Source organism: Balaenoptera borealis (assembly GCF_965194805.1).
Source record: "Balaenoptera borealis genome assembly, chromosome: 16".
NCBI classification, from domain to species: domain Eukaryota; kingdom Metazoa; phylum Chordata; class Mammalia; order Artiodactyla; family Balaenopteridae; genus Balaenoptera; species Balaenoptera borealis.
This window is the reverse complement of record NC_138872.1, coordinates 82,183,825-82,211,673: the sequence shown is the minus strand read 5'-3', so window position 1 is coordinate 82,211,673 and position 27,849 is coordinate 82,183,825. Positions and strand designations below refer to the sequence as shown.

At 43.9% G+C, this 27,849-nt stretch overlaps 1 protein-coding gene across 3 annotated transcripts; it reads left to right on the top strand.

Annotated features, from left to right (window-relative positions):
- The first annotated feature begins 166 nt into the window (after positions 1-166).
- ZKSCAN1 (zinc finger with KRAB and SCAN domains 1) lies at positions 167-26,020 on the top strand. Of its 3 annotated transcripts, XM_082361371.1 has the most exons (7): positions 3,684-3,928; positions 6,487-6,565; positions 13,167-13,684; positions 13,934-14,087; positions 16,106-16,197; positions 16,471-16,597; positions 18,914-26,020. In XM_082361371.1, exons 3-7 carry the CDS (start codon positions 13,259-13,261, stop codon positions 19,807-19,809), a joined length of 1,695 nt encoding a protein of 564 aa, XP_082217497.1. In that variant the 5' UTR covers positions 3,684-3,928; positions 6,487-6,565; positions 13,167-13,258; the 3' UTR covers positions 19,810-26,020. The 3 variants fall into 3 exon arrangements, with proteins under 3 accessions (XP_082217496.1, XP_082217497.1, XP_082217498.1); XM_082361370.1 differs by lacking the exon at positions 6,487-6,565 and having other exon boundaries at positions 167-3,928; XM_082361372.1 differs by lacking the exons at positions 6,487-6,565; positions 16,106-16,197; positions 16,471-16,597 and having other exon boundaries at positions 3,687-3,928.
- The last annotated feature ends 1,829 nt before the right edge of the window (positions 26,021-27,849 follow it).

The window sequence follows — 27,849 nt, the reverse complement described above, 5'->3', positions numbered from 1 at the left end:
GTGGAGCCACAGGAAGCAAGAGGGGAGAGGTGGGAAGGCCAGAGGCCACACACAGTGGGACAGCTGGGGTCACAGAGGATGTGCCATGCAGGGGCAGGGAGAGGGGGGAGGCGTGAGGCCCAGGCCCTCAGTCAGCACAGAGGTGGCCGACCTAAGAAAGGTCCTCACGTGGGGACTGCTCCTTCCCTGGCCCGGCCCCTTCCACCCTGCCCTGCCCTACCCACAGCCTCGCTGGCACAGGTGCACAACAATCTTGTGCTATGGACCTTTCATAAGTCCAGGAACTGAAGAAGAGGCTATTCCAAGCCAGGGGACTCAGAGTAGACAACAGCGGGCAGTGGCACTTAGGGGCAGCAGGAGGAGAAGCTGACCTTGTCACAGCTGACCTTGTCACAGCTGACCTTGGAGCAGGCTTGAGACAACCCCTTTTTCTTTTATTTTAAATTAATTTTTATTGGAGTATAGTTGATTTACAATGTTGTGTTAGTTTCAGGTGTACAGCAAAGTGAATCAGTTATACGTATACATATATCCACTCTTTTTTAGATTCTATTCCCATATAGGTCATTACAGAGTACAGAGTAGAGTTCCCTGTGCTATGCAAGAGGCAACCCCTTTTTCTACGACCAGAGAGTAACCTTTGGAAGAGGGGCCCCACAGATCCCTTAATTCTGCCCTGGGAAACCTGCAGTCAGGACAGAGAAGTGTATTTATATGGCTGTGGATATATGCATCATTTCACTTTGTATTTTGGTGACCCATGCATTGATCTAATATCCCCACCAGACTTTACACTTCTCGAAGACCAGTGCTATGTCACTTTTGTATCCTCCAAAGTCAAGCATAATCCCTGATACATATTATATGATCAATGGTTATGAATAAATAAGTTTTGCCATAACTCTGATGTGACCCAATAAATTAAGCAAGGTCAATGGAAGGACATTTGCCGCCCTTCTGGTGTAAGTAGATTTGCTGCAGGACAAAGATAAGAATTAAACCTCTTTGGGGAAGAAATATGGTTGTATGCATATTTTTTATGGAAGTGTATAGTTGATATACAATATTATATAAGTTACAGGGGAACTGTGATTCACAATTTTTTTTTTTATGTATGCTTTTTTTTTTAAATTTTATTTATTTTTGGCTGCATTGGGCCTCCGTCGCTGCGCGTGGACTTTTCTCCAGTTGCTGTTGTCTTCGTTGTGGTGCTCAGGCTTCCCACTGCGGTGGCCCCTCCCGTAGTGGAGCACGGGCTCTAGGCACGTGGGCCTCAGCAGCTGTGGCACACGGGCTTAGTTGCTCCACGGCATGTGGGATCCTCCCGGACCAGGGCTCGAACCCATGTCCCCTGCATTGGCAGGCAGATTCTCAACCACTGCGCCACCAGGGAAGCCCCAGATTCACAATTTTTAAAGGTTATACTCCATTTATAGTTATTATAAAATATTGGCTATATTCCCTGTGTTGTACAATATATCCTTGTAGCTTATTTTATACGTAATAGTTTGTACCTCTTACTTCCCACACCTATATTCCCCCTTCCCCCTTCCCTCTCCCACTGATATCTACTAGTTTGTTTTCTGTATCTGTGAATCTGTTTCCTTTTTGTTATATTCACTAGTTTGTTGTATTTTTTAGAGTCCATATATAAGTGCTATCATACGGTATTTGTCTTCCTCTGTCTGACCTATTTCACTTAGCATAATACCCTCCAAGTCCATCCACGTTGTTGCAAATGGAAAAATTTCATTCTTTTTTATGGCTGAGTAATATTCCATTGTATACACACACCACATCTTCATAATCCATTCATCTGTTGATGGACTCTTAGGTTGCTGCCATATCTTGGCAAGTGTAAATAATGTTAATATATATATACATATATATGTATATATATATATATTTTTTTAACTCAGTAAACTTGCTTGTCAGAATCTGTCCTATTTAGATAATCCAAAAGACATCTGCACAGAGATCTTCATTTAAATATTTCTTAACCTAGCGAAACTTTTGAAGTATTCAGCATGTCTAGAAATACAGGAATTATTAAATAATTAATGGTACAGCTGCTTGATGGAATACTATACAGCTATTAAAATGATAATTATCCATTCTGTGTAGCAAAATTTTAAATGTTAATGATATGATATTAAGCTTTTTCAAGTAGCATGCATTATTTCACATCAACCACATCGGGCTTTTCTTTGTGGCAAGGAACAAAGGGAGACTCTTTTGTTGGCAAGGGATTTATTCTAAGGACACACGAACACACGGGGAAGTAGGGAGACAGGATACAAGAGCATCTGCAGCAAAGTCAAGCGGTGCAGAGAATAAAACTTTGGGACCTGAGGGTTATTCAGGCTGTCACCTCCTTATGCTGTGGGTTCTCAGCCCTAGGCGGCTGGGCTCCCTTCTGTAAGCTCTGCCATGTGGTGCATCAGCCCCTCTTGGTCTTTGTTTCTATAGCTCAGTTGGTTTTTCTCTACTGAAACCACTGCTTACCCATGACACCCACGGCTTTGTGGCTTCTGTCACCTAATGCCTTCTGCTGACTGATTTCTGCTTGGCCCCAGTTTTCTGTGTCTCACATTTGAACTCCCCAAGAAAGGAGATCTAGTTGCTTAATTCCCTACTATCCCATTCATCAGAGCTCCCAGACCAGACCACCTCAGCATATAAGCTGTGCTTCCATCAAGTGCCCAAAACTGTTCCCATCAGCTCTGGTCCAAAAAGTGGCCACACAATATGAATGTGGCAGGTGCTTCAAGTACACCAGCCACATATCCAATACAATCATAGTTTTGAACCATGTTTAAAATAATAAAAACATATACATATGAAAACAGATAGGAAAGGGATACATTAAAGCCATCGTAGTTGGGTTACGATGGAGGGATTACAGCTGATTATTTTTCTCCATTTTGCAATTTTCATTTAATGATACTGTAATTGCCTTTTAGTTTTCAAATATTTTTTAAAAAGTAATCTCCTCCAAGCAATAGGAGTCATGCAACCAAGCTATTAAGTTCAGTCTCTCCCCCAAACACCCCTTGGAATATACAGCAAAGTCACAATCATTAAAGCCTGTGGTCACCCTTGCTCAGCAGGCAGAGTATTATTTCTGGTTTATCTTGCCAGGTGAAGGCCATAATTGTAGGTTGTGAAAGCACCTTGAAAGCAAAAGTGTCTGTTATTATTCTGAAAACTTCTTTCAAATTGCTATAATAGCATATGTCACATGAGCAGAACATAGAACCTATAACTAGCTTGGTTGTAGAAAGACGTCCTTCAGCCACAGGCCAAGTATTTAAAAATACCACCCACTCAATTGTCAGACATCTTCAGGGCCTGAGAGAAACTACCACGGCAGTTTTGTGAAACCAGCCGCCGCTGGCTTCACTTTGATCTTCCTCTGTGTACACCCTTCTTTCAGCTCCTCTGCCACAGACATACAATTACTAAGTATTATTATTGCTTGGCAATAACTATAATTGCTACAAGGACTGCCCGAGATGAAAAAGGAGAAATCGAATTATCAGATGGAGTGGTGTCAGAACTGGACAGTCTGTTTGTATCTCGAAAGGCCTGAATCCCTTCTCCTTCGTCCCCAGCCTTAACACGGGGCGCACAGGCTGAGGGCGGAGACCCCAAAGCGGGAGACTGGGACCACTGCAGGGCTGGGGACGGGTCCAGCGTTCGGGAACCGATTTGCCAAAACCTCCCGCGCTCCTAGAGAGGACCCGGAAGCGCGGCGCAGTCCCGGAAGACGAGGTGCTGACACACTTCCGGCCTTTGTGACTCATTGTGTCTGTGTCGAGGCGTCGGGAGGGCCTAGGTCCGTGCGCGGCGCCCTTCGGCCGGCCTGAGCCCCAGAGTCAGCTCCCCTTGCTCGCCCAGCGCCCCCAGGCCGTTCCCGGGGCTCACGGTGAGACTTGGGGCCAGCCTCTGGGGGGGCGGGCGGGGCCGCAGGGGTGTGTGCGTGGGGGTGGTCTCTGCAGCTGCGGCCCCGGGGTCTCCTGCGGGCGGCCGGGGCGCAGCGTGAAGCGAGTCCGTGCCCGCGTCCCCGCGCCAGGCCCGGCCGTCCCCTCCCCACCGCGGGCCCAGGCGGGGAGGGGGCGACGGTCCTTGGCCGGGGGTCCTGGGAGGCCGTCTGCGGGCCTCTTCCGGGCCCCTCTCCTGCAGTGTCGTCATCGTCGCTTGACGTTTCTGAGAACCGGGTCGCGAGCGAACCGACCCCTGTCTGAATGTTCTGCTCTGCTTTCGTCGCCATTTGCTTTGATTCCAGTGAGAGATTTTTATTTTTCGGGGTCCTTGCAGGACCTCGAGGTGAAAAATGCGGAAGGCTGAGAAATGGACACGTTTCAAGGTGCCGCATACGTGTTTCCACATCACCTGCTTCTCCGCACCCCACCCCCACCCCCGAGCGGTGATTAAAGAGCTTTTGAAACCTACTCAGAGTGGGTAAAGAAATGATTCGGATCTAGTAGAGATTATATGTACATCCCACTCTCTTTCAGCTTTATGGACTATTTCGAAGGCTTTTGAAAACGAGCTGTTCAGTAGATGAGGTGGATTTTCCATTTCTGGGTAGTAGTTATTCTGCCTGACTTGGAAGGGGTGAAGAGTGAAAGGAATTTGTGGAAATTGCGCGGGGCCTTTAGGAGACTGATTAACTGAGTGACCTTGGATAAGATAAGACACTTCCGCCAACTCTCAGTTTTGTCATCAATCAGATTAACTAGGTTTTCTCCAAAGGCCCTTCCAACTTTGAGATAATTTGATTTGGTCAATGTAATTGAAAAATTCAGCTACAGTTCAGCCTGACACTGACCCCCTGCCCTCCGTTTCCTGCGGTGCCTCCAGTACTCAATAAGATACTTTCATTATAGAGAGCAGCTGTTACATGGCCTGGGACCAAAGAAAGCATTTATTGTACAGACCATTGCTAGGCGGATTGGAGGTGGTCAGTAAATAGTTGTCGAATTGAATTGTGGAGGATTCATTGTAACCAGTCAACAAAGCCCTGTTACTATATTGCCAGCCACGTGTGGAGAAATAGCTTTATTACTTAGGGAACCATAATGATCATTTGCCCCAGAATGTTTTTCCCAAGTTTGTATGTCTCTGAATTACTATGCAAGATGCTTGTTCATTATTTCATGCAGTTTTCACCAATCTTAAAATACAAACAAGGAAGCTAGCTACTTAATATCATAGTCTTTTGCTGATTCCCTACTTGATCTAAGCATTTAAATTTTTTCTAACTTTATATTGTATCTAAATACAGATGAGTGTTATGTTAAATGTTACCTTTTCATTCTGAGTATCAGTATTCTTTGGGTAGCTAGTTGTCTTTTAAAGGTAGCTTTTTCATGTTTTAAAACATCTTAGAGCTCTGTTCAGAAATGGGTGAGAGGCAGTTTAAACTTTGAAGACTATGTCCTGGAAAAGATACTGGCCTGTTTAGAAAATAGCCTTTGGAATAAACTGAGCTTGTAACTCCAAGCCTTTTTTGTAAGAAAATCTTTCCTATTTACCTTCGGGGAGAACCAGGTACTGGGGGTAATCTTATCTAAATCGGATAGTGTGTCAGAATGGTTTTCAGCTCAAAGGGACCCCAGAGGTAGTTTTCTGCTCCTCTCTTCCCTCCCCCACCCCGCCCCAATTTGACAGATAAGGATACTGGATGTCAGAGAGGTTAAATAACTCACCCAGGGAGGGACTCACTCTTATTCATGGGAGACTAGGATTCAGGTGTTCCGCCCTGTGCTGCTTTCACTATTACAGGATTTCTCCTGTTGCTTAATCTTTTAAGCAGGCTGAAAATTGGAAAGTATAGTTACATCTCTTAAGTTTATTGAAAAAATTTAAAACACTTCTCTAGTGCCTACTAAATGCCAGAGACTGTTTTAAGTGCTTCATATATGTTAACTCCTATAATCCTCACAGCAACTCTGTGAGACAAATACTGTTTTTTAACCCAGAAAAGAAACATCTGTACTTAGAGTAACTAACCTAAAATCAGCTGGTAAGTGGTGATGCAGCTTAGTGAAACTCTTCCACGCCTGTAATTTGAGGGCAACTTTGAACGCTGTATGAATGGGCCAAAAAGAGTAACATTCAGTCAAGTATTTTTTAAAAACTGGTGCTTGCAAAGAGGTCATACTAAGTAGTCTAAGAGGTACAAAGACACATACTCTTAACAATAGTCCAGTCGAAGAAGACGGCATGAAAAATTAAATTACCAAGAAAGAACTTGAATAGCAAGTGCTTGGTGGAGACCATTAGGGCTTAGAGTTTAGAGAGAGGAGAAAAGATTGTGTGCGCAGATCCTCTGAAACCTAAAATAAAACCCAGCCCTTCCGCCGCTGTTGTGACTTTTCTCCTGCCCAGAGTAGGAGCAGAGAAATGTTGGGGGGGGGAGGGTACCTGTCGAAATTGGGGGAAGAGGGACTGACCGTGCCCTCATCTCTGTCCCTTTAGGTCTCACTTCCTCCTCAGAATCCCTTCCTGTTGAGTCCCACTGACCCAAGGAGCAGCCTCCTCTTCAAAACTGGCGAAGGTGTGGGCACAAATCAAGATTCCTTTCCTTTAGTCTCCTTAAATGCCTAAGATGGAACAGAATTTTCATAAATGAGATTTCTTTTTTTTTTTTTTAATTTTATTTATTTACTATTTATTTTTGGCTGCATTGGGTTTTCATTGCTACGCGCGGGCTTTCTCCAGTTGCGGCGAGCGGGGGCTGCTCTTTGTTGCGTGTACGGGCTTCTCATTGTGGTGGCTTCTCTTGTTGCAGAGCATGGGCTCTGGGTGCGTGGGCTTCAGTAGTTGTGGCACACGGGCTCAGTAGTTGTGGCACGTGGGCTCAGTAGTTGTGGCTTGAGGGCTTTAGAGTGCAGGCTCAGTAGTTGTGGTGCACGGGCTTAGTTGCTCCACGGCACGTGGGATCTTCCGAGACCAGGGTTCAAACCCATGTCCCCTGCATTGGCAGGTGGATTCTTAACCACTGCGGCAGAAGGGGAGTCCAATAAATGAGATTTCTGACACCAGGCTAGATGCCACACTAGCTCTGCTCAGTTGTCTCTTTTTTTTTTTTTTTTTTAAGGCAGACAGACATTTGCGTTTTTTTTTTTTTTAATTAATAGCTACTCTATTTATTTTGTTTGTTTGTTTTAGCTGTGTTGGGTCTTCGTTTCGTGCGAGGGCCTTCTCTAGTTGCGGCAAGCGGGGGCCACTCTTCATCGTGGTGCGGGGTCCACTCTTCATCGCGGTGCGCGGGCCTCTCACCATCACGGCCCCTCCCGCTGCGGGGCACACGCTCCAGACGCGCAGGCTCAGTAGTTGTGGCTCACGGGCTCAGTTGCTCCGCGGCACGCTAGATCTTCCCAGACCAGGGCTCGAACCTGTGTCCCCTGCATTAGCAGGCAGACTCTCAACCACTGCGCCACCAGGGAAGCCCCTCAGTTGTCTCTTTTGAAGGTCCCACCTGGTTAGAGTTTAGATGATTCCCACTTGAATCTCCTGCCGTGTCTTCTTAGTCACGCAGCTCTCCAGTGAAAACAGTGGATGGCAGGTGAGGGCCATTCCTGAGTGGTCATCCTTCATAGGCCTTCCTCTTCGAAAGAATCCATGTGTCCACAGAAGCCGTTCTTTACCCCACACGTTGGGACAGAATGAGTTTGGTGTGATGGTTGGAGCTTGAACTGAGGGGTCCCACAGACCTAATTTCAAATCCTCGCTCTACCATTCAATTGCCCTGTGACCTTGGGTATGTTATTTAACATCTGTAAACCTTAGTTTTGTCATTATACAGTAGACAACAATGGTACCTACCTCCTGAGGGTGTTGTGTGAAATGCCTGGTACATAGAAAGCACTCAGTTAACATTGGTTCTTCCTGTAATGCCTACTGGAGGCTTCTTGAACAGATGAGGGGCAAGTTGCATTTTAGCTTAGCTCTGAAGGATAAGTAGGATTTGAAAAGGCAGAGAAGACTGGGAGGGAAATGCCAGGCATTATCATGGGAGAAAAGGATGGTGTTCAAATTACAAGACATATTTAGGAAGTACTGAGTAGACTCATTTTGCTGGATGGAAAAGGTTCGTGCAGGGGAGGGAGAGAAATTCATGGGAAATGAAGCTTGATGGGGAAACTGGGACCAGGTGCTGGGGAGTGTTGACTGCAAGGCTCTAGAGTTTTAGGAAGAAGATCTGAGAGCAAGGTGGGAGGTGAACTGGAGAGGGGGATGAAGGCAGGGCACCAAAGAGAGGAAGCCGGCCTCCACAGAGCTAGATAGAAAAATAAGTATGAACAAAGAATTACTTCTCCCTGGTGCTTGGAGACTGAATGCACGCAAGGAGAGAGGAGTCAAGGAAGGTGAGATTCTGCGCCTGAGTGATGAGATATTTGTGGGCTGTCTGGTCACTAATTGCCACTAAAGGCAATAAGATGGCAGGGGGAGCTGTAATAGTTGGAGTTGTTCTTTTTTCTTTTCCTTTTCTTTTTTTTTTTTAAATATTTATTTATTTATTTGGCTGTGCTGGGTCTTAGTTGCGGCATGTGGGATCTAGTTCCCTGACCAGGGATTGAACCCGGGCCCCCTGCATTGGGAGCGCGGAGTCTTAACCACTGGACCACCAGGGAAGTCCCTGAGTTGCTCTTACTTCTTTTGTGCCGTTTAACAGTCTCCCCAGTTCCCTAGAAGATAAGTAAACAAAAGTCCTTGTCCTTGAGCTGTTACAGTGGAGGATTACTGGACTGAATGTCAATACTATGACATAGTATGAGTGTGTTTCATGTTTGGTAATTGCAATCATTGTTGCTTTTGTTGTGGTCATCCATGTACAATGCTTGGTGTCAGTCGATTTATCTCTTGTAAAAATAAAATACAGTGTGTGTGTGTGTGAAAAAAAAAAAAAAAAGTCCTTGTCCTTGAGGGGCTTAGTTGGGAGGTGGAGATAGGAACTGCAACTCAAGTAATGGTAATACAAGGAGAGTAGACGTGCCTAAGGTAGGAACAGAGAAAGTACCAAGGGTGTTCAAAGGAGGAAGATATCTTACTTAATTCAGAATGTCAGGAGACAGTGTACATCTTGAAGGGTGAGTGAAAATTTGGCCATAAAGGTGGGAGATTGGTCCCAGCAAAGGGGTGAAGATGCAAAGTCATTGGTCCCGGCAAAGGGGTAAAGATGCAAAGTCACACCCTACGCTTGGGGAACCCTATTAATGGGCCCAATAGGCTGAAATACAGGGGATCACTACTAAGGAAAGTAATGGGAGTGGAAAAGTCGAGTGGGGTGTGTTGTTTGAACACTAGATTGGTAGATGTCAAGGATTCATTGACAGTAAGTGAGGGGAAGGAGGGAATGACCAGAAGCATACTTTGGCAATACTAAGTTGACCTTGGTATGTTGTTCGTATTGGAAAGGGGAGAAATGGAGGCTAGAGAAACCGTATGGAGCTAAGGCCCTAGTCTCGGCAGGAGATGTGGAGCCTGGATTAGGGTGGCGGAAGACAATTCTGGGAGGCGTAGCTGAAAAAGATAGTCTTTCTTTTCACTTTTCAGAATGAAATAAAGAGACTCAGCCTTACAGGAATTATTTAGCCTCCAGCTGGGAGAAAGCTAGCCAAAGGAGTGATCCCTTGGACTCCCTACTCGCTGCCTCTTCCTGTCTGGGTCCTGGCTCTTCCGATGCCCCAGCTCCAGGGGGGCTGTTTCCTGGAAGCTGCCTTGTAGCTGTCAGTCACTCCTCAGGGCTTCTCCAGCACTCAGGTTGTAACCTCCTTAGAACTGTTGGCACATCTGCTTTGTACTGTAATTATTTGTGTAAAAATAGGAATGGTGCTTCTCATTTTTTTATTCCGCTCAGTCTAGCAGGACACTTTGCATGCTGTAGATCTGCAGAAATGGTTAGGAAACTGAATACTCGTAACTGTAAGGACTTTCCAGGTAAAGCTGCTCCGAAGTTGAAAAACAAAATACATTTCCTGCAGCAAGGTGGGTGGAGTGCAAAACAGGTCTGAAGGAGTGGATGGGAAGGGCTAGAAGATGGTTTGCAACAGGACTTTTACCAGTTTATTAAAATCATTGGAGAAATGATTTAATTCCCACATTGTTTTTACATTTATGTAGAAAGCCTTTTTGAATGTAATATTCTTTATTGTTATTATAGACTGCTATTTTAATAAGGATTTCTGGTTTTCATTAAGGACCAAAGAAAGAGAAAAAAACTAATCCTGTGATAAATCTCAGATTAAAATCATATTCTTTGCGATTAGAAGAGTCATCTCCAAACTTTTCTGGTCACACGTTCCTGTCAGTAAAAACTATTTAGAAAAATTACATACATGTACCAGTGTTTTGTATAATTAAAAAAATACATTAAGTTGTGCTATTCTAGAAAAATTTTTGTGCTTTCCATGTATGTGATCCTTTTTCCATCAAAATAATTTTTCAGTGAGAGCCATGTAATTAAAAATACTTTGCTAGTTTGAAACTCTTGGCTTATCTTATTGTGATAGAACAGTTGGATGCTCTTGTCTCTAAAAGTTGAATTTGATGCTTAATTTTGATGGCTGTAGAGGTGGAAAAAAAAAGATGCTTCACAAAGGTTTGTCAGTTCAGATGGAAGCGACACATTGTTGCCTCTGCTTAGTAACTCAGGATTGATCCTATCCACCAACCATGTTAAATTTTTGTTCTTGAAGTTCAGCTAGTACGTTTCCATTTTCCATGCCGTTAAATCACCTGTTCTTACAAACTAATCAGAAGGTGTTTTATAAAGGGTGGGACGAATTGGGAGATTAGGTTTGACATAAATACATTACCATGTGTAAAATAGATAGCTAGTGGGAACCTGCGGTATAGCACAGGGAGTTCAGCTGGGTGCTCTGTGATGACCTAGAGGGGTGGGATGGTGGAGGATGGGGGGTCCAAGAGGGAGGGGATATATGTATACATATAGCTGATTCACTTCCTTGTACAGCAGAAACTAACACAACATTGTAAAGCAGTTATACTCCAATAAAAAAAATAAAAAGGTGTTTAGCCAAAAAAAAAAGGTGTTTTATAATTTTAACAAACAGGTTTAAGACCCACTAAAAATCCTCATTTGGAAGATTTTTAAACAAATTAGGAAATATTTCCAAGTTTTTAAAATGTGTAGATAATATTTTCCAGGAAACTGAGTATCATTTTTGGCAGTTAAAATTATGTAACAACACACATCTGTTCTCATAATAGTTCTTTCCTCACACTTTTTTTTAAGCAGCTACTTTCTCACTTATCAGTTGACTTCTTAAGTTTCATTTAGTTCCACATTTGTTTTTACCTTCTAACCTCGCTGAGTTAAAAATTGCTGTGCAGTTTTCTTGTTTGTGCGTGTTTGCATCGTTAGTATTTCCCTAATTGTAGTTTCTCTGAAATCTTTAAAGCTGCTTGTCTCTCTTTTTTTTGAGATGTAATTGATATATAACATTATATTGGTTTCAGGTGTACAACATAACGATTGAGTATTTGTGTATATTCCAAAGGGATCACCACAATAAGTCTGGTTAACATCTGTCACCATAGTTACATTTTCTTTTTTTCTTTTCTTTTCTTTTATTATTTATTTTTGGCTGCGTTGGGTCTTCATTGCTGCACGCAGGCTTTCTCTAGTTGTGGCGAGCGGGGGCTACTCTTCGGTGCGGTGCACGGACTTGTCATTGCGGTGGCTTCTATTGTTGCGGAGCAGGGGCTCTAGGTGCACAGGCTGCGGTAGTTGTGGCACATGGGCTCAGTAGTTGTGGCTCGTGGGCTCAGTAGTTGGGGCACACGGGCTTAGTTGCTCCGAGGCATGTGGGATCTTCCCGGACCAGGGCTTGAACCCGTGTCCCCTGCATTGGCAGGCGGATTCTTAACCACTTTGCCGCCAGGGAAGTCCCCTACATTTTATTTTCTTTTGATGAGAATTTTTAAGAACTACTCTCAGCAACTTTCAAATATGCAGTACAGTATTATTATTAACTGTAGTCACCATGCTGTACATTACATCCCCAGGACTTACTTATTTTATAACTGTAAGTTTGTATCATTTGACCCATTTTGCTCACCCCCCCCCCACGCTTGTCTCTTGTGTGACATGTGACAGTTCAGTATTTAGACCAAGTGAGCTTGGTAGTGTCCATTTGTACATTAAATATGGTTTATTTTCTCTCACTTTTAAAATATAAATAGACATTCTGATATTTTCTTTCTCTGTCCAAAGTGGCTCATCTCGTACTGACCAAGGCACCCATAAAAATAATAGAAGTAGCTAAACGGTGGGTTAGCAAGTCCTGGCCTTCAAATTTGGCTTGAGTGTTGACACTACTAGGTAGGTAGCCTCCTGCTCCTGAGCAAATCACTTGAGTCATCCGAGCCGCAGTCGTGTCATCTGTGAGATGGTGCTCCAAGGGTGTCGTGGGAGGGGCTAAGATGGCTAGTGTGCTGCTGGAGCGGGTGCCTGGCACCCCACTAACTAAGTTCAGCTCTCACTGGGCTTAGCGTGTAAACACATGATGTCATAGCCTGCCCTCCTCCTGGAGGGACGGTGCTCAGGCTCAGGCAAACACCCTGAGGGGGGAATTTGCCAGTTGGAGGTTTGTTTGCAAACCTTAATATCTAAAGTGGCAGGGAAAAACAGTGTGGCTCTGGAGGCTTTTTTTCCCCCTTTGCTATTCAGAGACATTTTTTTTTAATTAATTAATTAATTTATTTATTTATTTATTTATTTTTTGGCTGGTCTTCGTTGCTGCACGCGGGCTTTCTCTAGTTGCGGTGAGCGGGAGCTACTCTTCGTTGCGGTGCGCGGGCTTCTCATCACGGTGGCTTCTCTTGTTCTGGATCACGGGCTCTAGGCGCGCAGGCTTCAATAGTTGTTGCACGCGGGCTCAGTAGTTGTAGCTCGCGGGCTCAGTAGTTGTGGCGCACGGGCTTATTTGCTCCGTGGCACGTGGGATCTTCCCAGACCAGGGCTCGAACCCATGTCCCCTGCTTTGGCAGGCGAATTCTTAACCACTGTGCCATCAGGGAAGCCCCCAGAGGCATTTTTAATGCCTTGATGTGTAGCCTTGTATGAAGTATTAACAGCACAGGTCACTTTTCATAAAGGTACCAATAACTTTTTTTTTTTACTCCTTCAGGAATAGTACAGAAACAGATATCAGAAAACATCTCCCAGGACAGAAAGGAGAGCACAGACCCTGTTTGGATCAAGTCAGGTCCCTGAGCCTGAATGATGACTGCTGAGTCAAGGGAAGCCACCGGTCTGTCCCCCCACGCTGCCCAGGAGAAGGACGGCATCGTGATAGTGAAGGTCGAAGAGGAAGATGAGGAAGAGCACATGTGGGGGCAGGACGCCAGTCTGCAGGAGTCTCCTCCTCCCGACCCAGAGATCTTCCGCCAGCGGTTCAGGCACTTCTGTTACCAGAACACTTTTGGGCCTCGAGAGGCCCTGAGTCGACTGAAGGAACTTTGTCACCAGTGGCTGCGACCAGAGATAAACACCAAGGAGCAGATCGTGGAGCTGCTGGTGCTGGAGCAGTTCCTTTCCATTCTGCCCAAGGAGCTCCAGGTCTGGCTGCAGGAATACCGTCCCGATAGTGGGGAGGAGGCTGTGACCCTTCTGGAAGATCTGGAGCTGGATTTATCAGGACAGCAGGTAAGAAGAGGGGAAACCTGTCATGTGTGAGCAGCACGTGGACTTTGAGGCTGGAGCAGAGAGAAAGTTACTGACTTAAAGTTCGTATTAATAGTCCTTGTGGTGCTTTGATCCTGTTTGCTTGGATATTAAAAAGTATTCTAGCCCTGTCCTTCCTGCAGCCACTGGTATATTTACTGTCTTTTTTCGTTTGTTTAAATTCCTGTTTAAAAAGTGATTTACCCACAAGCCCAACCTGTTTGTCCTCAGGTCCCAGGTCAAGTTCATGGACCTGAGATGCTCGCAAGGGGGATGGTGCCTCTGGATCCAGTACAGGAGTCCTCGAGCTTTGACCTTCCTCATGAGGCCACCCAGTCCCATTTCAAGCATTCATCTCGGAAACCCCGCCTCTTACAACCACGGGGTAAGAAGCAAGGTTTCACATGGGGGGAAAGAAGCAAACTATTCAGGATGGGAGTGCCCTCTCTGTGTTGCTAAATGCCTGTAATAGAGAAGTATATTTGTTTCTATTGTCGTTATTACTAAATATCAGAGGAAATATAACTTACAGATCAATTTCAGGAGTTAAATAATGTTACCAAGGAGGTAAGTGAAATGTGCATGATGAACTTGGGTGGACATTATATTATTTGTTGAATTGTTAGTATTCTGGATGTCTAGCAGGTTTTTTTTTTTTTTTACAGGAAAGTCCTAGGAACAGATGAAATATAGCCAACACTCTAGTATGTCGTAAATTATCTTTAAAAGGATCATTTATCAATTCATTTTATTTAAAATGTATAAAATACTGTATAACATCACTATTTCTAGGTTACTTTCAAAAATTCCAAAGAATGGGAAAAGGATGGAAAAAATATTTTGTTTTTGGTTGAGGAACATGAGGCAAAAAAAATCACTTCAGGGTCATATAAATAAAAATCAGTTGAATTTTTTTTCCTTGAGGGAAATAGTAACAATATTTTTATCCAATTTTAAAATCAAAGTTGATACCTAGAATATCAGTGAAAGAGAAAAAAATAACATGCTAAAAGTATGGTTGTTCAGCAAGAGTTGACAAAGGCACACTTAACCAGTGTGTGTATTTATGATGACATTCAGGATAGGAACATTAGAGCTTAAGGAAGTATTGTATTCCGTGCGTTCTGCAGGACGGCCAGCGCTCGTAAGCTGGAGCAAGCCTTGTGAGCCAAGCAGTGCGCTGTGATGTTTATCCACCGCTGTCTACCCAGTCCCGTTAGGTCCTCGTAGGGTTTGTGAGCTCTCTTCACACTCCACCAGGTGAAGTCAGGAAACAGAGGAGGATCTTCGTGGTTTTAAGTGCCAGGTTAGGGCTTCAGGTTACCAGAGTAACAGCTTTCCAGACCCTGGAACATACAGTTGTTATGTCGTAAATAGTTCTTGAAGGAATTGAGGCGTATGCACTTATTCTCAGTTTCTCTTTGTGCTGCTCATCTTCCAGAGTGTTCCTAACTCTCAGAGGGTTAAAGTGCTAGGTAGTTGATCTTTGTCTACATTTTGCTTTAGCTTATATTATTGCCGTATATTCTGAAATAGTTACAAGATTTACTAATTCCGTTTCATATTAGTTTTTTAGTATCTTTGCAGCGCAGTAACATCATCTGTTCACCAGTAACATTTCCAAATCTAACATTACTTGGCAAGGGAGGATTTTGATTTTGCCGTTTAAAATTTTTCCAGTTTTTCTTGCACATCGCAGTTAGTGTGATCCTATGTTGTCGATGTCTTTTATTAGATGAGTGTCAACCCAGACCTTTATACATTTGTAAATGTCTCATCGACATTCGAACCATGTGTGCATTTTATCCAAAAACTGTGGCTAAGTGAGGGAGAAAAGTAGAGGGACAAAAAATGGCAGAAACTTACCCAGAAGTAAGAAGAGCCCCTTCCTTCTCTGTGTTTCAAGATATTACTACTAAAGATTTTTAAAACTGTTCCATTTTCCACAACTGAACGGGATTCTGAAGTCCTGGTACACTGTTCGTTGGACTGGAGAAAATTAAATTGTGAGCCAGACTTGAATGTGGGCTGAGTGTTACCTACTTCTGTGGCTGAGAGTAGGAACCCGGGTTCTAGTTCTGGCTCTGCCCTCTTAACAGGATGATGTTAGGCAAGTTGTTTACCCTCTTCGGGCCTCGGTTTCCCCTTCTTTAAAATGAAGGAGTTGGACCAGGTGATTTTAAGGACCCTTTTATGACTCCTTGTTACTTCTGCTTAAGAACAGAGGTCTTGGGAAGACACACATCATGCCTTTTCTTTCTTATATTCTCCGTAGTTCTCAGTTCTGTAGTTAAACACTGAACACTGGGCATGCTGGTACAGGAAAGAGGGTGCCCGTGGGCCCTTTGAGGGGAGGCCCAGAGCAGAGCTGGCTTCACTCACAGCTCCTTTCTCCTCCCTCAGCTCTCCCTGCCACCCACGTTCCTGCCCCTCATCACGAGGGGGGTCCCAGAGACCAGGCGATGGCATCTGCACTGTTCTCGGCAGATTCCCAGGTGAGCTGTGGGCCCCTCTGCCCTCCTGAGTCCCTCGCATCTGCCTCTTCCTGGGGCTCTTTCAGCGGTCTTCACCAGGACACTGGCTCTTGATGTCCCTGCCCACAGAGTAGCCCCACTCCCCACCTGTCCACTAGAGCCTGGCATGGTCACCTTTTCTTTCCCAGCATCCTGTATGTTTGCAGTCACCTCCGTCCCTGACTCCAGGTTTGGGCAGTGGGACTGTCCCTGGACTTTGGGGGAACTGAGTGTGGGGATCTCATGTTATTTCAGGCAATGGTGAAGATCGAGGACATGGCCGTGTCCCTCATCCTGGAGGAATGGGGATGTCAGAACCTGGCTCGGAGGAATCTGGATAGGGACACCAGGCAGGAGAATTATGGGAACGTGATTTCCCAGGGTAAGATGGCCGCAGGATTATTGTCTGATAAGATTGTATTGCCTCTTTTTCTGTTAGTTCTGGGACCTCTGATGTGTTAGAGACTACTGAGCCCCTTTCTTCAGACCAGATAGAGAAGGAGAACAATTTGAGTTTCTTTAATCCCAAAAGCCTGGTACTGGGACTTCCTGATTCCAGGTGGATTTTTTTACCTCTAGGTAGTTTTTGCTGTTTGAAAGCAGAAATACTTTTATGTTCTGAATCCCCACCTCTTCAACTACTCTGTCACCATTGAGGATTCTGCTTCATTCCTTGTGGATACAATTAAGTGCTTTTGTCAGGGGAAGTGTCTGTATTTCCTCATATAGAGGGCCAGGTGAGAATTGATCATCAATCTAATCCTAACCTGGGACCGTGTTCCTGAACCTACACTGCATCCTTCCATGGGCTTTCAGTCTTGCATCCTGTGAGCGCTGCTCCACGACAGCTCTGTATAATTCCATGAACTTGCACCTGTACCTCCCTTATGGTCAGGATTCCCAGATTTCAAACCTAATGGTGATCTTCTGTGAAGAGCTCTGGCTCCTGAGTGTGTAGTAAGAACAAAGAAGTTCTAAGAGGCATCAACCAGATAAGACAAGGTGACACAGTTGACAAACAGTCCCATTTGTCTCTATTAGGTCTTAACCCCTGGGAGACAGTACTGCAGGAAGCTCTCAGATCAGTCCTGTCATAGGGAAGGCCACTTCCTAAGACTTCTGCCTGGGGAGGGCAGTGGTAGGGTGAATGAAGGGAAGTTATGAAGAAAGGATGTTACTACAGAAACCTCAAGTTTTGTTTTGAACCATAGGGATAACTGGGGTTTGTTGTTTCTTAGTACTTGCTCTTTGGATGAGGTGAAAATTAAGCCAAAAAACTGATCTCTGTTTGTGAGCCGGGTAGTACCCACCCCTTGCTAACTTAAAACAAAACAAAACAAAACATTGGGAACAGCCGGGGAACTATCCAGATCATCAAGGACCTAGGCTTGGAATTCAAAAGAAGTAGACCAGTTTCCTCTTCCTTATGATCAGGTCAGTATTTATGGTGATTTCATCACTCAAGTCAGGAGTTAGATACTCAACTCCTTCAGTGATTGCGTTGAGATAGTGCACACTCACTTGGAAAGGTTTCTTAAGGCCAAGTAAATAAAGAATAGATTTGGGATAGTTTGGGTTTTTTCTAGACAAATGTAAACATATATAAAATAGTGTTTTTGTACTGAACAATTTTTAGTCTATACTTAAAAAACAGAGTGACACACAGAATATAGCAGTCCACAATAAGAATATATTCCGGTGTTTTAACAGGCAGATTGCTAAAATCAGAAGATCAGCTCTGCATTTGTAAGATCTTATCTTATATTATGTCCTTTTTGGGCTGTCTCTGGAATTGTTTTCAGTCTCTTTGTTCTCAGTAGTTCTCAGTCGTTTGTCAGTGCAGGTTTCAGTTACATGTACTAATGCCCCAACCAGCTTCTTCACCCTCATCCCTGTTGCTTGAGCACTGTCAGCTCTGTGCTGCTCTCCCTAGTGGAGAGAAACTAGTTTCTGTGTCTGAAGGTCTGCGTAACCTGCCAGGTTCAGCGCTCTTTGTTTTGCCTGTTAACTATCACCTTGTCAATAAAAATCTCACAGAATTGGCGGAGTATTTGCTTTTCTTTTATTAATTGCATTCCTTTCTTTCTGGTAATACCACTTATCATTTTCTAGGAAAGACCTGTCCGTTCTCTCTTTTTTTTAACTCATAAATTCTTAATTAGAACTGGAACATGATTTTTTTTTTTTTTTTTAATTTTTTTTTTAGCCTCGCAGCATGTGGGCTCTTAGTTCCCCAACCAGGGACTGAAGCCACAGCCCCTGCATTGGAAGCACGGGGTCTTAACCACTGGACCGCCAGGGAAGTCCCTGGACCATGATTTTTTTAATGTGTATTTATTCTTTCAAATTAATTACCGGGTGACCAAATTATAGAACCATGAGTTGTGACCTCTTATGTTCCTTAATTCCTCATGCCTTCCGTCCTTCCTTGCCTGGTTCTGTTCCCTCTGCTCGCTCCTGGCCTCTCTGCACGCTCCCTCCGTTGTCCTTTCCACGCTTTGCCTGCCCTCTCATTTCCCAATTCTACTCCCTGTTGTCCCTATGTTTTTTCCCTTGTTTTTCTACTATTTTATCTCCAGTTAATATTGTGAGGTCATTTTGCAGGCAGGTAGAAGCTTCCTGGAAAACAGTGTCACTTGAGTAACCCACATATTCAACAGAAAAAGATGCTATTTGTATTTTTTATTTATCGTGTCAGGTTGTGAAAACAGGAATGAGAATGAGGAGTCCACCTCAAAGGCTGAAATTGCAGAAGACTCAGCATCACATGGGGAGACCACAGGAAAATTCCAGAAAGATTTTGGAGAAAAACGTGAACAGCAGGGCAGAGTAGTAGAAAGGCAGCAGAGAAACCCTGAGGAGAAAACTGGAAAAGAAAAGAGAGATCCGGGGCCAGCTACAGTCAAGGAAAAAAAAAACCCCAGCACAGGAGAGCGAGGTCCAAGGGAAAAGGGTAAAGGACTGGGGAGAAGCTTCAGTCTGAGCTCAAACTTCAACACCCCTGAAGAAGTTCCGACAGGAGCGAAGTCCCACAGATGTGATGAATGTGGTAAATGCTTCACAAGGAGTTCAAGCCTTATTCGCCATAAGATAATCCACACCGGAGAAAAGCCCTATGAATGTAGTGAGTGTGGGAAAGCCTTCAGTCTTAACTCAAACCTTGTCCTGCATCAGCGAATCCACACAGGAGAGAAGCCTCATGAATGTAATGAGTGTGGCAAAGCCTTCAGTCACAGTTCAAATCTCATTCTGCATCAGCGGATCCACTCTGGGGAGAAACCCTACGAATGTAACGAGTGTGGGAAGGCCTTCAGCCAGAGCTCAGACCTCACTAAGCATCAGAGAATCCACACGGGGGAAAAGCCCTATGAATGTAGTGAATGTGGAAAGGCTTTCAACCGAAACTCATACCTTATTTTGCATCGGAGAATTCACACCCGAGAAAAGCCCTATAAGTGCACGAAGTGCGGCAAGGCCTTCACCCGGAGCTCGACCCTCACTCTGCATCACAGAATCCACACCAGAGAGCGAGCCTCCGAGTATAGCCCCGCCTCCCTCGATGCTTTCGGAGCATTCCTGAAAAGCTGTGTGTAAAGCGAGAATTTGTCAACAAGCCATTTCCCCTTTTCGTTTCTAAAATTATTTCAGAGATGTGTGCCCATGGAGGGGAAAAAAAACAGCCTCAACAGGTTAAAAAAAAAAAATCACACTTATGGATCCTTACAGTTACATCAGCAGTGTTCTGCCTTTGCCTAGTCTGTGGGCGTATAATTCTTCCACAGCCCCTGCAGGGAAATGCTAGTCATAGGGATGGATAATCCACATGCTGTTTCCACACAGGATAGAAGCACACACACAGGAAAATGTCAAGCTTTCAGTAATGAGGAGACCTTTAAGGCGCTCTTGAACTCTTCGCAACCACAGTACATAATTGAAAGACTAAGATCGGCTCTGTGAAAATGACACTGAGGTTCAAAACCTGCTTGCCGCAAACGCCCTACTGGGCTAACGTCTTGCTGAACCTTATTTCTCAAAAAAGAGGGACAGTTTGAACAAAAACTACATCGGCACATGCTGCTCAAACTAGTTATATATATACAGTAAGTTCTGTACAGTCACTGGTAGCCTACCAAAGCTATAGAAATCTAGGACTGCGCTGTCAGTATCAAACCAAAGATTTCTATCTCTTCCTGAAAGAGAGGGCATGTGCACCAGTCTACAGTTCCAAAGGACGGCCGCAGATGTAGATGGTTCCCTCCTCATGACTGAGATAAATCCTACTGAAATGGCAACCGTGATTCAAAACACTTCTCTCCCTTCGCAAAATCCCCAAATTCCCTAAAGCACTATCGCACTCCTAACTGCGTTTCTCCACAGGTTAGCACTTGATTGCATACTGTCTTTGAATCTTTCGTTGTTCCGTGTGGGAAGGTTTTCATCACTCCCCAAAAGAGATGCTTCTCTCATCGGGGGATATATTTATATCCCCGACAGCCCTGGACACAGTGCTGACCACATGAGAAGTGCTCATTAGACCTGACTTCTAGCAGGATTTGTACATTCACGACAAGGCCTGTGAGTCACGAGTACCTGAAATACGGTAGCCTGGCCCAGCTTGTGAGCCCGAGGCGTGGCTAAAGCTCTAGGGTCGCATGCTATTTTTGTCCTAAATATAAACGAAGGGTGCTGGTCAGCCACCAGCATAGACTATCTAGACACGGATCAGAGAGTAAATACCATGAAATGTCAGAAAGGACTTTGTTGTCATCCATCATCTTAAAGAACAATGTGATCACTTACTAAGGCAAAGATGGCAAAGATCTTAACCAGAATTTCTTCAGTCAGCTCCTGAACAACGTGATGATTTGGGCACTTTGTGAATCATTTGTAACTTTAAAGTTCAAAAGATGTGATTTCTGTTGCTTTTCAGAAAAAGGAACATTGGAGGGAGCATTTTTTTTCCCCACACCTTCCAGAAACTTTGAAAAGACATTTGAGATCGTTAGCTGGCAATTACTAAACGTGTCTGTTGCTCTGAGAAGCTCACCAACGTGCTAAGATGTGGTTGGTCGTATTGTAGTCATACCGCACAATGTCTTTTCTGTTTCTCATCACTAGAGACTGAGGTGAGGTTATGAAACTTTGATCTTTCCCATCATCTGTGCAGGAGGATGCATTAGCTTCTGAGTAGAAGCCAGCGACAGACCATTTTCAGATGCACACACAAGAGACCCAAGCAGCGTGGGTCACATAGGAAGTCATCAGGGCCTTGGGTAGAGGTAACTGCTCGTGAGAGCACGTGAATGACTGTGGACAGCCCTGCAGGGACTTAGAAACAGACTAAGAACACACCTGAAGACTAGCCCCATAATGGGAGACCCCTCACATAGAGTTTGAGATTTTCCGTCAAGAACTAAAACTGTCACTCGTCACTGGTTTGCTAGCCAACAACCCAAGCCTATGAGACAGTGCCACTTCACGGGGAACCATGGAGGTGGGGGCAGCTGTGGCCTCAGCTCCGGGCCAAACAGCACTTTTTCTCTGGCCTCTCTCTATAACTTGGGCCAACTCCAGCTTCCCGGTAGCTCCTAAGCAGTTGCATCTGTGTTGCCTGGGGGAACTTTAAGGAAGTCAGCTGGTGACCAGAGTATTCTATCCATCCAATTTAAGAAAAACAGGAAAGATACTCCAGAAGAGTACACCTAAGTAACTTTTTATAGTAAGGGAAGGTAGAAGAAATGCTTTTAGGAATTTTCTTCAAAGAGTGAGACATAGTGGTGGTCACATAGAAAACTGCTGATGCTTTTGAGCAAAGACTTTTGCTGCCAGGAAGCAACTGAAAGCAGTGAGGTGCTTAACTCCAGACACCGATCGAAGCACCGACTGTTGTGAAGAGGGAAAGAACACTGGTCAGGTCCACCCACATTGGCTTTTTTATGCGGACATGATTCAGCCATCATTTCTTTTTAATGGAAGTTAACTATAGCCTGTGCCCCACATTTAATTCCCATTTCCTGGGACATCGTAATGACTGTGTGGGATGGCCACGGGCGTTGTTCCAGATCTTCAGCAGATGGACTCCTTGAAGCAGCTATTTGAAGACAAGTTTTCTGAAGAAGACAGGCTACCACTGTTTATAAAACCATCTGCATTGCATTCATTTATCAGCTCTTCAGCGCAAAGTGTAATAGAGTCATGGCCCAAAAGGCTTACGACATGTAAATTAGTGCTCAGGATAGTCATCTGAAAGTTCTCGACTGGCTGAAGTATGTTAACAGGTTCAGTACTCTTGTTCACTGTTAGCATGCTAGTTGACCCAGTGGAAGTTTTTGAGGGGTTTTTTAAAATATACCTTAACCTTGCCAGGAAGAGAAGTATAAGTCTTCAAGTTCTGGGGCATTTGTTTCTACTTCATACTGGCAGGCAAGGCTAAAGCCTAAGACTACAGATGTATGAGGCATCTTGATATGGAAGGCACTTAGTATTTTATTAAAGGCATAAAAGTGAAACTGTGCTAAATATGTACAGAGAGGTTGACACGTTTGATACCTAAGACAATTCACATCTTACCTGGCATCAGAGAAGTCATCCCAGGAAGGAACCTCTTGAATGTGATAAATATGGCAAAGCCTTTAATCACATCTCAGCCCTTAGCATCAGAAAACTCACACTGTAAATAAACATTATTAATATTATATGTGGGGAAAACTTTAATGTGTAGCACTCATTGCTTTGGACAGAAAATGAATTCCGTCAATATGTCCCAATCATGTATTGAATTTCAGAAACACTGCAGAGGAAGCTCGATCTTAACTCCGGAGGATCCACAGAAGGAAAAAAAAAAAATGTGGGAAAATGCTAAAGAAATAGCAAAATGTACAACTTCTGACAAAAATTGTTAATGTTGGGTACTTCTTTATATTTTGTATGACCATAATGTCAGTGTCTGTGTTTTGTACCTCCAGCCCCTGTTTTATTCTGTATATTCCCTGTAAACAGATAATGTATTTTTATTTTAATCTATTTGACAGAACACATCACTCCAAAAGAGCAAAGTTTTGGAGTAGTGAAGAAGTTGATGTGGTCATAAACAAGTCAGTTCACAGAACTGAGAAAGGGGAAAACGAGAAAAAAACCTTCATAGTTTGGTGCTTATCAAGCCAAGAGCTTAGGAGATGAGTGGAATCGCTAGGAGAGACAGGTGACTAGGGCACTAAAATGGAACAGTTCTAGAAACATCAGCTTCCTGAGAGTGTTCTCTTCAAAGCCAGGAAGTTGACCGCTTAGCTGCCAGATCACCATTTCAAGCAAGGAGAATGGGTTCTCTGAGCTTGTCGGGGGAGGAAGAAGGTCTGCCCCCATCAGTCAAGAAGAGGGCATGTCCTGGGAGGGCCAGTGGGACCACTTACCTTGACCCAATGGTGTGAAGCATAGTCCTGCTTCCTCCACTAACTCTTAAATTTCTGTGCTTAGAAAACTTGGGATAGGAAAACACCAGGATGGGCTCTTCCCTGGAAAACAGACACACAGGGATCCAGTCCTGGGATTGCAGGAAGGCTTGAGAAGCATTTTGCAATATTCCTGTCTCAGCTGTCTCCTGTGTACCCTCTTTGCTCCACTCACTTCCCCTGGCCTGTGATTAGAGAGGGCTTGAGAAGATTCATAGCTGGGAAAGAACTTTTTTCTAATTTTTATCCTAGAGTTGATCACCTTTTATTGCAGGGTCTCGTCGTCCTGACGTCCTCATCTAAAGCTAGCTAACCAGGTTCACCCTACCATCCTCATGGAAGAGTCATCGTGTGAATTGGAGTAACAGTATTAAAACGTAGTCACACAGTGACAGCAGTACTTACCAGCGGAGCCATGTGTTTGTGGGTCCCACTCTGTGCAACTTCTCAGAAATGCTGATGAGGGGGCTATGGTTCCCCAGCTGGGAAACCACGTGAAGGTCTGCAGATTGCAAAGTGAAACGTCGAATCAGAGAAGAAATTAAGTGGTATAAATAGATCTTTTCATAGAAGTTAGAGTAGATTTTTATTTCAGCTACTACTGGAGAATATAATAAAAAGCATTATTTGAAAAGTTTCCCTAACATTTAGGTTTCGTTTTTAGAATGGACACACTACTGTACATTGAAAAGTAGTTACTTATTTTGCTATTCAAATTAATTTTTTATTATATCTAAAAATGAAATTATCTGTTTTACTTTTCAGAGCTTTGTAAAACAAACTTGAAGTTATAGGGAGGTAAGCCATCTCCAATTCTGCAGGTCAAACGAAAGTTTGGGAACTATTTTGGACATCTCATAATACAGAATGTCTTAACATGAGAACTTAGTTTCATATTGTCTGGTTCTGTTTAACAGTGGATACCACAAACCTCATGTTTTTCTCTTATCCTAAAACAGTGGAAGAAGGTAAAGAGTGGGCATTAGGTTGACTTCTGAACAGTGGTCTGCTGTTATTTTAACAGGTTTGTTTTGTTTTTCTTTTAATCGTTGAGATTCTCACCTCCATTCACTAAAGAATCATGGCTCACTTCAAATTACACAGTAATCAGCAAAGTTAATTGGTCTTTAAATTTTCTCCCTTCAGCAAGCACTCATTAAGCAGTCAGGCTGAGTGCGTTAAGATACAAAGAGTAAGTTCTGTGAGGGATTGAAAGGTGATGCTGAAACTGGGATTTCATTCCAGTTTCAGATGCGGGTTTCAAGTTCCTTTGGTCCAGGGAAGGGTCGGGGCAGCCGCCTGAGTCGCTATTGTTTAATCTCCCGACAAGGTCAGGTTTGCTAGGAAGGAGAGTGTGGGGGGAGGGTTGTAGGGGCCAGACTCCCAGCTGTGGAAGAGTGGTGAGGGAGCCCTGCGGAGGGAGAGAAGAGAGACTGCTGGGCGTGTGCTGGGGGCCAGTGCTCGCCTGCCTTCCCCACCCCCTACCTCCACTTCAGCCACTTGACAGAGTAAGGTTTTATTCCGCCGAGCGAGGACAAAGCATATTAGATTTAGACGTGCTTCTGCTGGTTGCAGGGGTTCTTACGTGAGAGGGCTGGGCAGGGGGAAGCAGGTTGTGACGACACAGGAAAATCTTGTTCTAAAAATCTATGAGTTTAGGGGCAAGGGGCGGGATATGTAAGCAAAATCAGCGATTATTTTAACATGAACATAAGTATTTTTATTAACTTTTAGTTAAATAGAGGTTATTACACCCAGGTCAACACGATAAGCCTAAATCTATATAGAGAGCTAACTCAGGCATTGTCTTGTTTATCTGTAGACTGGATAAAACAAACCTTTCCTGTTTTGTCAGTTCCTAGTTTCTTAGAATAAATTAGACGAAAAGAAACTGACTTGTCTTTGTATATCCGCAGAATTAAGTTATTGCTGTTAAAACCTGGCCTTTTCATTTCCCTGATCTTTGAAGCATCCAGATGTTTGGTAGATGTTCAGTGAATGATTTTTTGATTGAATTTGTTCATTTAAAATCCTCATTAACATTTCTAGAACTGCTTCTTTCAGTAAATAATGGAATTTTAGAGGAAAAGGGTTTTTTTTTTAAAGCTAGGAAACTCCTCCACTGAAAATAGTCATTTGATTGAGCACTAAAGTTTCAGTCGTGAGAAATGGCAGCAAAATCAATTGGTAACGCATTTATAGTCAGTGGTCCATTTTAGGAGGCCGATGGTGTCTGGCAAATTTTAGAGTAGTGAGGTGGGGGAAGGAAATTGTGGGGATTTGTAATAAATATTCTCTTTATGTTGTTTCTCTTCAGGATCATGGTAAAACAATAAATTATCATCTCTAGGTGGCAATAGTTGTGATGTTTGTTTTTTGTTGTCCTTGGTTGCATAAAATGCATGTTTTGGGTAAAGAAAAAAGTATAATTTCAAAGTCAAAAACTGGAACTGTGACACAAACAATCCTCACCCAGATGACATGTTCTAGGTAAGTTCACAAGCGCTTAGGTAGCTTCTTGGCAACAGAATGAAAAACCATGGAATAAAGTTGCTTTTTAACGATCCCCCAAAACATAACTTTTTCATAGGATGGAACCATTAAAATAACCTTTGGAGACTGGGATTGACATATACACACTTCTATATATAAAACAGGTAACTGATAAGTACCTACCGTATAGCACAGGGAACTCAATGGCCTATAGGGGGAAGGAAGCTAAAAAAAGAGTTGATATATGTATAACTGATTCACTTTGCTGTACAGCAGAAACTAACACAACATTGTAAATCAACTCTACTCCAATAACAAAAACAAAACCTTTGACCACTTTATGAGACTTAAAAAATTGAACATCCTAATAGTAGGAGCAACATGTGAAGTTGATATTTTAGACCTTCAAACTATGAACTCTAACCTAATAACCTTGTTTTTGCATAGCTTACTGAAACAAACTCAATGTGATTTTTTTCACTTTGTCTCATTTAAATAATTGATTTTTTTTTCACCCTATTTAGAAACCAGAGAGAAGTGCAGAGTGTTCTGTTTTCCTCTGCTCTTAGTTTCCTTATCCTAAAGGAATACTAACCCCTGCCTCACTTGCTTTTCAGGGCTATGGTGAGATAAACAAATTTTTTAAAAAGTAAAAGGTGGCACATGTGAAAAAGCAATGTATTTTTACTTAGGTATCACAACCAAATCTTAATTCCGGGGTACTAAACCCTATCCTGTCCAACTGTCTTAGCCTAGGTTCCCTGAGAGCAGAACCTGAGGTCAGGGCTCGTGTGCAGATGATTTATTTTAGGAGATGATTCCAGAGAACAGCAGGGTAGACAGAAGCTGGAAGAAATCCAGTGCATTATTGAACTTGGTCACTGCTGTGGACAACGGGCCCTGTGAGAGATTCTGGTCCTGAGTTCATTAACGGCGGGTGTGGAGAGGACCAGAGACTCCAGCATCCCCAGTGTAGACAAGAGCCCCAGGAGTTGTAAGAGTCAAGGTTACCTTCCAAGAGCATCTCAGCCTTTCACTGTGTCCAGTTCAAACCCTGGTAGCTTCCTTCTCCCTCCATTCCTGTGCCTTAGTTACAGAAAGCTGCCCGGGGAAAATCTGCAGATGTGGCCCCTCCACGACCCTCACCCCTGCTAGCCTACCCTCCTCTCTGCCGTAATCTTGGGGCCGCTGTCCTGGTGTCCCCTGCTCCCCAAGCTCCCAGGCCCACCATGGCCTTACCTCACCCTTTCTCAGCAGACCCCCCTTGATATGCTCTCCCAGGGGCCTCAGGCCATCCCGATGCCTCGCTGTCTGGTCCTCCCTGCTCCCTGGAGCCCCTCCCTTGCTGCCTGCCGAGGGATGTGGCCTTGCTCTCGAGTGCCTCCAGCCTCCTCCTCACCCCTCAGTACCTGTTCTCCATTTAAATAAGCACAAACTTGTAGCTTTAAGGAGCAAAAGCAAATTTTAAAAATCTTTGGTTTGACTTTGACCCTTCCTTTTAGCTACCAAATTCCTCTGCCACGTGGACCAGAACTGCTGTTTTCATCTCTTCACCGCTGATCTCCTCCCTCTTAAAGCCCCTGTAACTCAGCTCTTTTTTTTTTTAACATTCTTTTTTTGTGTGTTTTTTTATTTTTTGGCCACGTTGCACGGCATGCAGGATCTTAGTTCCCCAGGGATCTGCCCCCTGCAG